Source organism: Dendrobium catenatum, unplaced genomic scaffold, assembly GCF_001605985.2.
Source record: "Dendrobium catenatum unplaced genomic scaffold, ASM160598v2 fragScaff_scaffold_754, whole genome shotgun sequence".
Classification (NCBI taxonomy): domain Eukaryota; kingdom Viridiplantae; phylum Streptophyta; class Magnoliopsida; order Asparagales; family Orchidaceae; genus Dendrobium; species Dendrobium catenatum.
In genome coordinates, this window is record NW_021319216.1 from 185,866 (window position 1) to 201,404 (window position 15,539).

Sequence of the window (15,539 nt, forward strand, 5' to 3'; positions counted from 1 at the left end):
ATCAAAGCCAAACACAAGCTATTCATGAAGCATAAGGACTATCTAAAAAGTTTTTTTTTTTTATGAATAATAAAATATACATAACTTCATGCATATTTACATTGATCCAAAAAAAAAACAACTCAATGAATAATAAAATTTTCATCACCTAGCTCAATCAAGGCTACCCGCGTAGTACCGGGGATAATGATGCCCTGTGGTTATAACCAGTTTGTTAGCAATCTTACTGTGTACGACTTTTGAATGAATGCTGAGTTATCAAATAATTCAGTGAAAACATTCGCCGAATTGAAAAATAATGTTTATTCAAAAGATTGTCATGTGCTGCGTTGTGCAGCCAAGAAGGTGATTATTGCTGATCTTGCTACCGAAGAGAAGAAAGGATGAGTTCGTCACCAAGTATATCACAAGATGGAGAAATCTTAGTATGAAGTGTGAGTAAAAGCTCACTGAGAAACATGGTGTAGAGCTCTTAATGGAAATATTGATTATCAAATTTCTCCTTATCTGACAATGGCTACAATAAACACTATCTAAGAATTGTTAGATCGGGCAACCAAATTCAAAAAAATTGCCTAAGCCTAGAACTTTTGGTTTCAGCTACAACAATAACCCCTTTGAAAATGAGAAACAAACCAGAACATATGATCCAAAAAGGAATGAGGTAAATACTGCATTCAATTCTTTCTCTGATAAGAAATCGAAGCGGAATCGACAAATCCACCTAAGATGATAAAAAAAAATGATGAAGAGACAAAATGCCCCTATTCTAAAAAAAATAAACAAACCCTAATCTTGTAAGAAATAATGTACTGGAAAGATTTTCAGGCTGCACTCAAGATCGTTCTTCAACTATTGGAATCTTATCGACCTGAGCAAGCCGACATGATCAATGATTCAAATTATATTGCCCATATCACAGGATCATACGTCATCTGATTTAAGATGATTTTGTATTCAAGGAATGGGTTGAGAGGAGCTGTTAGAATGGCGAACTCACCATTTCAGATAATGTATTGGTTTATCCCAAAAGGGAAAAAATCAATGTTATCTCTTCTATGCCATGCCAAAATACAAAAGAAATAAGGGAATAGTACCACATGAAGAGGAAGATGATTGAAAATCTTCATTTAAAAAAAAAAAAAACCAGATGAATGTCTTGTTGCCTATCAAATTCATTCGTCAGAAGAATGCGTTTTAGATTGGAGGTTGATTCAAGACTATTCTCTTCGAAGATTCCAGCTATGAAGGGGCCCATCCAAATAAAAAGAAACTCCTTAAAATATTTTAAAGATCACAGAGGAAAGCAAGGTCAACATCAAAATCTCGAAAATTAAAGAAAAAGATATCAGTAAGGCAGAAGATTGAAATTCAACGATATATTGAATCTATTGATACATATCAATAACCTCCTAGGCGACGCTAGAACAATATATGCTGGCCTACATCTTGACTCAGAGTCAGATGAAAAAGATAGTATTCTAAAGGAAATTTGCCAACCATAGGTTATCTAGGTGGAAGGCCTCAAAGAGGGTGCATTGCACCTCTTACTATCCACATGGCTGATGTGAAAATTCCTTCTCATGAAGCATATCGTGTAACAATATCTTTCACTGATTCAGACGAAGAACTTCACTTTCCTGATAATGAAAGTGATAATAAGAGCAAGGAAACACTTAAAGATAAGTGTCCAAGCTCAAAGGTAGCTCATAGCCCAAAAGAAATTATAAATGTGGCAAATTCAGTACTCTAATGTTGAGGGTCGTGCATCTAAAGAGGTGACGCAAATCTAAGGAGTGTAAAGAAGATTCTTCCCCACCACAAAAGAAGATAAAGATCAGGAGAGGAATATTCAAACTCAATGAGGTTGCAATGCCACAAGATCCACCTAAACTCAAGACTGTTAATGCAATTGTGGATTATAATGTCTTGGCCCATCTCTGCAAGTTAACTGCATTGCTAAGCATCTATGATGCTCTCTTTATATCTAAGGCATCCGAGAAGCACTCATTAAAGCTTTGCAAAATCCAAAACAAGATGAGGCATTATTTGCTGAATAAAGCATGAAGACGCTTGTATGCTCAAATACTGCTACAATCACCTTTAATGATAATGATATACTCTTTGAGAACAATAGATTATAATCGATCACTGTATGTTACTGTAGAGAATAACAATATTCAAGTAAATAGAATTTTAGTGATCCAAACCCCTCTGTCAATCTTTGATAATTAAATACAAAAAAAAAAATAGGATCTCATTTACACCAATAATTGTAAAATTATCTGAGGTTATTATCAAAATAATAGCCTTTACCATGCATTATTTTATGGAAAAAAAAATGACTGATTTGCAACACAGGACGATAATGGATAAACAAGTGAAGGTAACTTTAAAAAAAGAGCTTCGGTTAACTGAGCAATTCTAACTTTCCTTAAAGATACTGGAAAGATGATGACTGAGAAAGTTCGTCTAACTTTCCGTAAAGGATACTGGAAAGGTGTTGATTGAGAAAGCTTCTCAAGGTTGAACGAAGAAATATAAAGGAAAACAAAGAAGGCATATTAAAGTTTCTCTCTGTCCAACATTACCACGGAAAGATACGTATTTGGATCAAAACACCAAGTATTCCGGAAGCGCATCCAAGAAAATAATAGGAGGCATTAAAAGTTGACAACAACAATTACAATGAGCAAAAAATAAAAACGCATGCAAGCGTTCTCCCAATCAAGCACTAACCTTCCCTTCTAATGCTTCAACAACAACTTGAACCTTTGCTGATAGTGAATCGGGCAAGCTCTTTGCCTTGTTTTTTTACATAAACAGTTAATTAAAGTTAGTTCCCTTGAATTCAAAACATCAAAAACAAAATGCAGAACTCATAAATTTGTGAGAGATGGTTTCAAACCAAAGAGATACGGTTTGCTGATGTTAATTGTTCAGCATCAAAATTTTCACCTTCTTCAATTTTGATTCCAATTTTCAGTTTGTTATCTATAACCTACAAAAAATTCTAAATTATTTTGATAGAGGTCCTAATTCAGAAGCAAAAATCATGAAGACCTTCCAATACAATGAAATGAATGATAGGACTGATTGTACCTGAATAACACAGTTAATTTAAAAGCTTAACCACAGTGTTGGGCCATTATATGAAATATTCGAAGGGATAATAACACACTATCATAGTTTATTTCTTTCTTTTATTTTTCATTTAGAACATCTGTCAATCATTACACTTGAATTTCCGGTCTTTATGCAAAAAAGTCCTACAAGATTATCTGCTATTTACCAAAGTTTGAATCAATTTGTCCACAATGGGGGCTGCCAGCGTTTCAAGTAGATGCTTGTGTAAAATCACCTGAACATGAAAAAGGTTTTCCTGTCATTTATGTAACTTTAAAAGAAGTAGCAAAAAAAAAAAACTATTTCTAGATCTTACACAGAGAGAAGGATCATCTTCAAAGAGATCTAGAGTTCTCTCATGGAGCAGCAAATCCAAGAAAAGCTAAGGCAAAAGAAAACAAAACGCATCAAATGCCTGATGAAGATAAACCAAATGGAGATATGAGTGAAATATTGCAACAAAAATACATAGTAAAGCTGTAAATGAAATGGCGCGGCTCCACATTTTAGTGATGTTATAGTGCAAGAATAGAACTTCATCAAGTTTTTTTTGAAAATCATCAGGAAACTGTCCATTTTTCTTCGCATTTTCTTGTAACAGTGTTGATCTTCTTTTCTCCAGAAACTCTACTAATGCTGGCCTCAAGAGGCAAGATAAAAGCATTCAGCATTGAATGCGGATCATCAAAACCTACAATTCAATTCCATTTAATGTTGAAGGCAGTATTCCCCTCAACTCTTTTTAGTCCTAGAGCTTCAATTCTTCTCCTTATCAAAAGATGAACCAACTCGGAGCAGGGAAAATATTGGCGATTTGATCGTCAATATTTCCGGGTAGAAGTTGAACAACATACTGCCATTTAGATTGCTACTAACATCACATGATTATGTTCCTCCATGAGTGATGTATTTCGTGATTGGCTAGTCTTGTCTTCTTTTCTTAGAGAGGAGTTCAATAATGATCACTCATTAAATGGCATTAAGGAACCTCTTCACAAACAGTTCATCAAGCCTAACAATGTTTTAACAAAGTTGTTCGGTGGCTCAGTATGCTACTCAAAGGTGGCCCAAGAAATACTATTAAAAATTAGTACAAAAGTACAGCGTCTTTTGCTTTAATGTTATTGTAAGTTTCCTTGAACTATACTAGATGTCGTTTAGGATTCCCAATCCCACTGAATTAGTTGGATTTTGGAATAGAGCACTATAATAGCCCAAATTTAGTAACAAAAGGGGCCACTAGGGCTCAGGCCATGACCCAAGACAAAATGACACACGTGACCCCCAAAAAGAGTCAGCTAGCCTAGTGCAATCAAATTCTGTTAGTAAAATCAAATAATCAAGCCAACATCGTTCAATCAGTTAAAGAGACAACATCTCGCACACAGAACATATATAATAGTTATATCACAAAGACAATGACCTGAATCATAGAAACATGAGAAAAAAACTTTTATTATAGGAAGGTAAGTGGCTAAAAAAGCTCACATATCAAGGGAAAAATTAAAACATCAAAAAAATAATAATAATAATAAAGTCCAATCAAGACCCACCGAAATTCTAATGCCCTGGCTAGCTACCCACTATGGCTGACTGATTACACAACTCCCAACCATAATTACTCATCAGACCAAGCCCATGTCATGTGTCAATGGCCCACCCATCTCTCTCTCACCATCATCCATCCACCTAGTTTATGCTATGGACAACCTTGCTTACATTTTGGGGCCACGTTTCTTAATATTAATAATCTTATTGAATATCTATTATAATTTTACTTGCTACTAAATTCATTTGTAATCTAATTGAATGACAACGTTCTCAATTAAGCTTATGTTTAGCCAAAAACTCATCTCTAACTCACAATGCAATATTTTCAAATTTATCTACTTTAAAGATAAAAAATATATAATTTTTTTCTATTCTCCTTACCATGATCATTTATTTATTTTTCAGTACTGTTATATGCTAAAAAAATTATGGCAATAGAGAGTGTACTAAAATATCTTAGCTTTATACAAAAGTCTAACACATATAAAAAAAAATTGTAAGAGGCGCCAATTTTTTTTTATTTGGCAAACCCAAAAAGGTGGAAAATCATAGGGTCTGGCTCAACTACATTAGTATACTATCTAATTAAAAATATAAGAGTCCACTCTTACACACTATTGAAGAAGATGGAGTTACACTATTTAGAAAAACTATTTGCTTTTCTTAGTAAGAATCATAAAAGAATTGATGGAGATGGAGCTGGAGATGATTATACAACATCATCCAATCAACAATAATATAACAATCAGACACTGAATGCCAAATGATGTGATTTGATGTTAGTAGGCAGTCAACATTGGTCGATGTTGGTGATAGTAGTTGCAATTATTGGATAGTGTAACAGAGTTTTTCAAATCTTTCATCTCCAGAATCTCCCTCATGTAGAAATAGAGTCCTATCTAAAGTTCTTTTGAGAGGGGTATTTTGGCAAATATTGCAGGAATAAAAAACACTCTTGATGGACCCATTTGGCCATTTTGATCAAAGATCGTTTTTCCAGCATTTGAGTACCTATCTCATAATTGATGATCTTGGACGCATTGGATTCCACTCATTGAGGCACTCAATTTGATTATAAGCATGCATAATTTGGAGACCATTTGTTCCTAAAAGCTTGTGTGTGTGTGTGGAAGGTAATCGTACAGTCCATCCAACAAAGTCAACTCATTCTTAATACTGGCAGGTCGCTCTGATTGCTAACACAAACTGCGAAAGTTTTACAGGCTAAGATAGAGAAGAAAGGGAAAAATCTAGGGCGCGGTACCTCTGAAAGCATGAGTGAAGAGGCACTGGCAGACATGACGCGGAGTTTTGGATCCACGAGGCCTCGCGATGGCTTCGAAGGTGAGGTCCTTTGAAGGCGAGCGCGAGGAGAACAGTGCAAGATCGTGGCGTGAGGTAGTTTTCTAGGGCTTTGATTAACGAAGAAATAAGATTAAGAGCGGTTAGAGCGCTCGCCTAGGCGGCGCAGTGGAGTATTGTATAATTCGCGCCATTAATTTATATAAGTTGTATTAATAATTATTTAAAAAAAAAATTGTGTTGATTTTGAAGATAAGAGGGAAAAAAATTAGAAATAAAGTAAATAATTTTCTTAGATTTTTAAAGAAAAAGAAAAAAAATGGAATTTTATACTGAATGGAATTTTATACTGATAAGAAGGTTATTGCTCTTGAAATGAGGTTATCTACATTATTTAAGCAAATTTTTGGTTATTACTCAGATTTTTTTTATTTAATGAACAAATTATTTTAACTCTCAATTAAAAATGAGAAACAAATATTTTTTATATTTTTTTTCTGTCCACTTCAAGTATATTATTTTCTTGTTGAACTCTAAAAAACGATTTTTAATTAAAAATTTTTGGAGAGTATTTTAATATAAATTTTTATGGGGAGTTTAAGATAAATAAATAATTTTTATTATAATTAATTTGTAAACATGAGTATGCAAGATTGAGTGGAATTAATTTTTATTCAGTTTTAAAAATAGTTTGGCTAATATAAAAATATAATTGAAATCTATTTTTCACTTTTTGATCAAAATAAAAATTAGAATGTTTTATGAAAGAATATTTATTGAGAAATTTGACTTTATGTCTTATAATGTGTCTATTTAGACAAATATGAATCTCTCTTTTTCATTTGGAAAAAGAATACATTCGTCTATCATTTCAATATCGTCAACCCTCTTCGGTCATAATAGAAACGAAAACAAAGTAAATGAGTTTGACTGTAACTCGAACATGAAATTCGAACATTATGTTAGAATCCTACATTTGAATTATGGTGATATTTGATGTAGGCTTAAATAAGATTTAAATCACATATTACACGTTTGAATATTGTTCGAATGTAGTTTAAAAAGATTTTGAACATAACTTCTTTTGGGATGAATTTCTGACTGTTTCATAAAGCAACTTTCTATAATAAACAAAAAAAATATATCTCAAACAAAGCCTTAGATTCAAACAAAAGTTCATACAAGGTGAACATTGATCGAACCAAACGTGTTGCAATTTAAAAGATGTACGAACTTCACATTCGAACTTATATTTGAAATGTAGCTTAGAATAGAAGAATTACATTTGAATATAAGCTCGAATAAGGTTTAAATTTCGTTTAAAAGTTTCGAGTTTGATAATTACTTTAGAACAAGAGTTCGAAATTGACTTTGAATAAGTTTTAAGCTTTAGATTTTAATATAATTTTTGTTATAATCCTATATAATGTTGATTTATTTTATTTATTTTACAATGTATTTAGATACTTAGACTTATTATTTAATGTAGAGATGCATCATATTTCTAAGAGTAAAAATACATACTTGGGGGTGATGTAGAAAGTGATCAATCAGTTTGAAACATATGATTTCATTTAGGGAGGGGGTAGGGGGCTATTTATTCTTCTAAATTATGAAGTTCTTTGGGGCCTTAGGATTCATTTTGGTATAAATTTTTTTCTACTTTTTAAAGCAATTTTTTAATAAACAATTTAATTTTTTATATTAAAAAACTACTTTAAAAAGCAAAAAAACAAAAAAACATCCCAAACAAAAACCTTAATCCATCAACTTCTCTTAGGAAAAATTATTGTTATCCCATTGCATTCAATATTTAAGGTAAGAACATAAATTTTAGAAATTTTTAATTTGATTTTAGTTTGGTGAATTTTCTATGCGGGGAAATTTAAGGAAATTACCACGAGCACAAGTTTGACCGAGAATTATCTAGATGGTTAAAAGAACATAAAGAATATTGATATTAAAATAGCTTTCATACAGTGCACAATTAAATAAGTTGTTCAGAAGTGAGATCTTTACTTTTAGCCACATAGCTTACCCATAAGGCTGACAATTATATCTCAAACTTATAACAACATAATCACTCGACTTTGATAAACTCTATATGATCCTATTTGGTTGGTGCTTGGAGAAATCTTAATGGGGAGTGATGGGTTGATGTGGTTAGGCATATTTGTCAGCAATAAATGCTAACTCATTACATTTATGCATTCAACCCATCACTATCTATTAACTACTTAATAACTCTTAAACTAATCCAAATTACTAATTACAACTATTAGCATTTGCATACCCTTAGTCCACCAAAATAGACAATACCATGATGGATAGGCCATTCAATGCAGTACAAAAATACCTCATAGGATAGCTAAGCCCTATTTTAACAGTCCCTCGGGTAGGAAACACTTGAGTTCACAAGTAACCCTAAGTGAATACTAGAATTCGCGAGCAAACCTAACAGTAATTGGTGAAAAACAGCGAGAAAACTACTGATTTCAGAAGGAAATCAGCACTTTGATGCAGAATTTTCAAGAAAATGGAGAGAGACACACAAGCAAACTTCTTCTATCCAATCCACGAACAAGAAAAACAATAAACGTTACAAGTTTCTTCAATTCGAGAGGAAGAAACAACTCTCTCAATCTCTAGTCAAGCCTAGAGCCCAAAGGAACAAACCCTAAATCTCTAATTTGATTCCAAACTCAAGATGAAACCCTATTTCTACCGCTAGCAATTAATTAAAGCCAAAGAAGAAATACAAAATCTCTAAACATCCCCTCATTCAAATATTTCCCATCAAAGTAATTATTAATCAAAGTGTGGACCCATAAGAGCAGCCTGCCCCTTCTCTCCCTTCCTTGAGCCAGCGGCTGTAGTATAAAACTAGTCCCTAGACCGGTTCAATAAGGACAGCCGGCCCCTCTTTGGCCAGCCTAACACCCTCATTCCCAAATTAGATTACAGGGTAAACTAGGATCATAATACTATCCAAATAAGACTAGGCAATTGGAACAAAACAAGTGTTCCAAAACCATAGCTGGAGACAACTGAAAGAAATATAGTCCATATATATACATAAATATATAGATTACTAATCTACAATGCATGTGAAGTAACATATAAATTAACGGTAAGCTTTGCTATGTGTTTGGAACTTCCTTTAATGAATAACTTTAAAACAAAACTTGTTAATGGGACGCATGCATTTCTGAAGCCACACTCTGTGCCCCAGAATTCGTGGATTTCAGAACCAATCCCTTGAGTTCAGGCATTTTGCTCTCTAGATACTCCTTTTTGCTTAAAATCCTGTCCGCTTTGCAATCTTCTTCCTATGTCAGAAGATTAGTAAAATATGTCAGCTAATGATAAATTAAATAAAATGAAAGAGTATCAATAGGTAAAATTCAAATATTGATATGTAATGTCATAAAAGTGCATAAACACATACTGTGTTTGAACCTAATAGCAAGTCAAGTTCGAACAAACCACGAATTTAAATTTAGTTGAAATTGGCCCAGAGAGATTCAAATTCATTACAATCCGACTCAAAGGTTGACTTTAAATTATTCCTGTTTTTTTGTCACTTTCCGGTCATGTCTAGGAAAAATAGAGCAAATCAGCAAATGCAACAAGTAGAGCAGAAGCTATTAGAACTTGAACTCGTTTACCAAAAATTTGTTTAAGCTTGGCTCGAGCTCAATTCCAATTTTTAATATAATGTTCAAGCTCGATCCATTTAAAATCATTATTGTTTGAGTTTGGTTTGAGTTCAGCTCAAGCTTTTAAACAAATAGCTTGATTGCTTATCGACATGCTTACTTTTGCTTATCACACTGAGCTCATTAAGCTTAAAAAATGAAATTTTAATTTAATAAAAATTTCACTTTAGACTTATTAAATCATTGAAAAAAAATTATTAAAACATTTTGAGAGTTTATTCAAGTAAGCTCACACAACTACACTCAGTGGCTAGGCTTTTTGATGAGGGCATCAGATTTCGACACGTGTACTATCGCCGGAGACGCAGATCGATGGCTACGATCCAGAGCCTTTATTTCTGATTTACTTGTATTTTATTTATGCTTGTTTTTTTATTTTTCCTAGTTTGCCCATGTGGGCATTGAGTCACTTATGTAGCCCTGAGGGCATTTGTGTCATTTTAGTTTTATTTTATCTTTGGCCTATTTAAAGGAGGTCTCATGCAATGTATTGAGATGATGAATTGTTAATGAAAGTTTATTCTACTTGTTTGATCTCTTAGTGAGTTCATGAGAGGAGAATGATCTCTTTGTGAGTTCTGAGATTCCCAAGATCTCTTTGTGAGTTCTTGAGGAGGAGATACTTGAGGTTTGTAACTCCCTAGATTTTCCAATTTTTTTCTCTTATTTCTCCTTGCATTTGTTTTCCCCTCCCCAATACCCTCCCTTGCCGCCGGCCTCCTTGGGCCGCCTAAGCCACCGGCCACCGCCCATCAACCCCCAGCTGCCGGCCTCCCTCCCCCATTCCCCCCCTCTCCACACCTCTAACTATTGGCCCCCTCTTGGGATCATAAATTTGAAATTCAAATTTTCCAAGAGGCATTGATGACTTTCCTAAAATTGAGTCCAAGATTTTAGGCAAGCTTCATAACTGAATTTTAATTCAAATTTGAAATTCAAACGATTTCCAATTACCTCCCACCCTAGCCGATCCCCTCTAATTCCTCAAGTCGGCCCAACACCCTCCCCCTTCCAAGCCACCACCTCCTCTCCCTCTTCTTTCCATTGGTGTTCCTTCATCTCCCGACAAGGATGCATGGCGGATCCAGAAGTTGATCACGGCTTCGCTTGCAACGAACAAGGGGAGATCGACATCTTCATCTCCCCCTTCTACGAGCCGGATTGGGAGTATGACGTCGCCGTGGAACGTTACGTCAATCATATAGTCTATTGTCTCGTCGGGACCATCAAGCTTCAACGACCAAGAACTCCGTGGACTCTTATCGGACGACCGCGCACTTCCCCTACTCCGGCTTCTTCCCTGGCGACTAGTCCTCTCGGCATCACTTGTGTGATAGTGGCATCCTTAAGTGTGCTTGCAATCCTCCTCCGCTAGCCTCCACTTTCAAGAGTTGAGTGAAGGATCTCTAGGTGAGAGATCTAGATTTTAAACTTGAAGCTTTTGTTATATTTGCTATTTGCATTACCTATTAATCATTGGTTGTTATTTTGCAAGTCCTACTAATCTCAAAGTGTAACCTATTGCTATTGCTTAATCACTCATGTCATCTTTTTAAACTTTCATTTGAGCAAACAAGAGTTTATTGGTAGTAAAGCAAAGTTTACCACTTCTATTAATATCTTAATTACAATTCTTATCTATCGCATTTAGTTTCACATCACTTTTGTCCTTCAAACTATATAAAGAGTATTACATTACACTCCCAATTGATGTGGAACTAAATAGCCTGCAGCTAAGTACAGTTAAACTAGAAGCATTTGAGATAAACAGTATTTAAACCCTTATAACTTCAAACTATTTAAACCAGTGCAAAAAGTATTCAAGAAGTATTTAAACAACATATAAATAATATGAACCAAATAAGCAATACATAAACTGGTATAAACAATATTTAAATAGTATCTAAACATAGTATCTAAACAGCATAAAAACAAAAATAATTAAATAAACAATATAAAACACCACGTATTATATAAATTGGAGCACCTAAACAAACTTCAAATCGGAAGCATCATAGTCTACATCAATAAAATTAGTTTTTCTCTGAGTTCTTTTTGAAGAACAATTATTTCTCCAAAGTTAGCTTTAGATATTTCATAATTCTAAAAACAACCTCCAATTTTTAAATCCACAAGCGATGCTTATAGCCCAACATTCTTATTTCTTTAGGAGATCCAAGAAATATTTGCATTAAGATATGAAATTATATCTTTTGACAGAGCCACCTCCATATCATGAAATATTTATGATTATCCAAGTATTTAATCTTGAATTCTTTGGCCAAGATTCTCTTAATTATGTTCATTTATTTGCAAAGTGCCTTATGAGAATAATGTCATTTACAAAAATAATCAGAAGATTCAAAACAACAACTTTTAACAAAGATTGGGATCAACTTGATTTTGTATTAACCAATATTGTTAGACCACTTTGGTGAAAACCAAATGTGTGGACCGTTTAAGCCATAAAAATGATCTTTTATGTTTGCAAACTTTTCAGATTTCCGAAGACTGAGGAATTTTCATATATGCTTCTTCAAGATCACCCTTAAGAAACATGCATCTGATGTCCTTAAGATTAAGTTTGCAACTAGTTTTGTGAATGAATGTGAACATGTAGAGCGCTCAAAACACTTTAGAGGAATGGTGGAGATATTTTAGTATTTGATAACTTAAGAGAAATTGACTTGGAGTTTGAAAGTTAAATAAGCATTAAGGTATTCTATTTATGAGATATATTGTTGTTAAGACAACTTCTACCTCAAATTGTTTAGGAACAAGTATAGTGAACATTAGTGATACAAAAAACTCAAAAAATGCTTGTTTTTCCTTTCATCTGTTTGTTGACCTACATATATATTTCAAATGGCAATGTAATCAAATATGATAACAACAATGGAAGGAAGATGAAGCTTAAGAGGGATATGAATTCAAAATATCCAACATCATTCCTCCTTTTACAAAATAAACTCAAAATAAACTTTACAAAGAAATTCAAGATAAAATAACTCGAGAAGCCCCCACCCATATTGCTTGAGTTGTTGCATGAAGGGTGGACAAACATATAAAGAGTCAAAATTTTATAGGAGAAAGTACACACACATATTATCCTAAATAATATATATATCATACATATATATATATATTAAGGTGGTGGTTTCCACCTCTAAATTAAAAATAGCTAACTCTATCCTGTCTTGCTCACATTCCTTCCCAAGCGCATTTATGTGACTAGATGGGATCGCCCAAACCCCAAGTTTAAAAATAATAATAATAGTAATAATATCACACCTCATTCTAACCACAACCCAGTCTAAGCACAACGCAGTCTACGTGCACATACTCTCTCACTCTTCTCCCACCTCTCTCTCTCTCTCTCTCTCTCTCTCTCTCTCTCCTCTCTCTCTCTCTCTACTCCCATCACCTCTTCACATGCACTTTCAGACTCTGCTCCACCTCCCAACACCTAGCCTACCTATATTCCTCTTACTCCCACCACCTCCCTTGTTGCCTAGCAATCTTAAACTTATTTCTTCTCCTATCTCCACACTTTATTTGAGCTTTTGCTTAATCATTAGCAACCACCTCTCCCTTCAATGCCTAAAACCTGCAAACACCCTCGTCCCTTCACATGATATACTATCTCGGCAATGCCACTACCTGCTCCCCAAACACCCTAAATCCTAAACTCTTCTTCCACTACAACTCGACCCCACATCTCACGCTAACCTGAGAGAAATCCCAAACCCTAATGACCCTTTATACCACCTCACATCTTCGACATCCCAGCCTAAGCTCCTACATCCTCGCCTAACGACTCCCTCTAAATCTATCTATCACATTATATCCCTCTCAGAATTTCTCCTCAAGAGAGAATACACACATGCATGCATGCAAGAAAAAGAATAAAAGAGGGGATAGCAGAGAAGAAGAAATTTTTCATTATCACACCAGGTTATAACATGAAAGCAACCATGCATTTAGATTTTGTTTGATTAAAACTCATAATCAGACAGCCAAAATCTTTTAAGCCAGAAAAGAACTCCCCCCGCCTTCCCCCCCCCCCCACAAAATATAGGTTCCGGGTAAAACAAAGAACTAATGAACTTAAAGAATGATTAATGTACTCAAAAAAACAGGAAGGGCAAATCATGGCGTAAAGATACACTAAAGCTAACACTAGTATATAAAATTTTTAAATTGCTGAGTGACAATATTCTATACAGGGAGAAAAAAATAGAGACGCATTGATTAAAAAAAAAAAGTGCACCTCCCAAGCAAATGATCCAAAAAATACTCACATCTTCTGTCACCGTAGATTGTAATGCTAAAAGAGTAACTGTCGCACTATGGTAATCCATCAAGACCTTGAAAGTTTCTTCCGGGAATTTATCCTAGATAATTTGCAAAATCATGAATTAGTAAACACAAAACAAACAAACAAAACATAAGATTAGAAAATTTTTGGGTCATCCAGTAGTAAATTCATCCAGGAATGTTCATTATATTTGTTGGGTGCGAGAATAAAGCTGGTGGAGACAAAAATTCATCTCCGAAGCTATAAACAAAAATCCAAATAAACAATTAGATAAGTAAATACACATGCAAGAGAAACATGAATTTTTATATGAAAATTTTAAAAAAGAGAAAATCATAGGACTTTGCTCAATTTAAACAATTTATTTAATAATAGAAAAACTCAAAATAGTCCCAAGACTATTTGTGTATGGTCAATTTACTCCCCGAGTATTATGTTGCTCCAATTTAGTCCCTCGACTATATAAAATGATCCAAAATAGTCTCTCGACTATATAAAATTATCCAAAATAGTCCTCATATTGTAATTGTAATATAAAATTAATCCCAATTTAGTCACTCGACTTTACAAAATTGGACTCAATTTAGTCCCTCGACTTTACAAAATTGATCTCAATTTAATCCCAAAGAGATCATATTGGATCAATTTTGTATAATAGAGGGGCAAAATTGAAACAACATTTTACTTTGAGACTAAAATGACTATATATGAATAGTCAGGAGACTATATTAAAATTTAACCCAATAATTAAAAAAACCCAAAATAGTCCATTGACTTTTTAATAATATGTATGAGTTACAATAGATAACCCTTCTTTAAACTCAAACAAGCCATCAATACAATGCAAATGAAACTACGATGTTAGTAACAAAATGAGATCGGGTATCTAGATAGTCCTTTGGGACGAAAAGGCAATGCGTCCAAAAAGAAGCCATCAAAGCAACATTGAAGGTTAGGAGGTTACTAAAACAGTCAGGGAAGCCATTAGAGGTGGAGGTTGCAGAACATGAAGGTGGCGATAAGTGGCACGAAAAGGTGTTGGAGGACCCACTAGAGGTGGTCAAACCAACCCTCTTCTAGGTGTGGAGATGGCTTGACCTTAAGACGATGACTTGGGGTTGTGAGTCAATGCACTCTTTGGCTAGTCAACGCAAGAATTTACTAGAAGCCAGTGTTTATGCGGTGGGGTTGATAACACTCCAACTCTTCAAACTTCTGTGGTTGTTTCATAAGACATTGCCATGAGATTGAAAGGTTTTAGCTGCAACCCGAACAAGCTCTTAAATTGTTAGCTATAGTCATACTCGATGTTTGTCAATGATGGAGAAAATTAATAGAAATCTACCAAGGACTTTAATCTCCGGCAGACAATGACAAGGTAAATACACCAAAAAATTTTGACCTATCGCAAGTCATCAATCATAAAGTGACTCAATAACTTCGAACTAGGATAAAACAGGCCAAGGAGCTTTGACCCATCTAAGTTATCAGACAATATGACACAAAAACTTTAGCATATGACG

The 15,539-nt window shown here is 34.2% G+C and overlaps 2 protein-coding genes across 4 annotated transcripts in view; both read right to left on the reverse strand.

The window, feature by feature from the left end:
* The window catches only part of LOC110105950 (E3 UFM1-protein ligase 1 homolog), a 55,556-nt gene that overhangs the window by 5,845 nt on the left and 34,172 nt on the right, over positions 1-15,539 (reverse strand). For 2 of the 3 annotated variants that reach the window (XM_020835650.2, XM_028696505.1), the window contains exons 19-20: positions 14,000-14,092; positions 9,022-9,308 (exon numbers count right to left, since the gene is read on the reverse strand). In XM_020835650.2, the coding sequence (XP_020691309.1) occupies positions 9,168-9,308; positions 14,000-14,092 (234 nt within the window). In that variant the 3' untranslated portion in view covers positions 9,022-9,167. Of the gene's footprint in view, positions 1-9,021; positions 9,309-13,999; positions 14,093-15,539 lie in introns of those variants that run through there. The other variant, XM_020835651.2, reaches the window with a different exon arrangement.
* On the reverse strand, positions 2,341-6,169 carry LOC110105951 (E3 UFM1-protein ligase 1 homolog). The gene is made up of 5 exons (XM_020835652.2): positions 5,942-6,169; positions 3,443-3,508; positions 3,293-3,361; positions 2,909-3,001; positions 2,341-2,805 (listed from the first exon to the last, which is right to left on the reverse strand). Exons 1-5 carry the CDS (start codon positions 5,975-5,977, stop codon positions 2,728-2,730), a joined length of 342 nt encoding a protein of 113 aa, XP_020691311.1. The 5' UTR covers positions 5,978-6,169; the 3' UTR covers positions 2,341-2,727.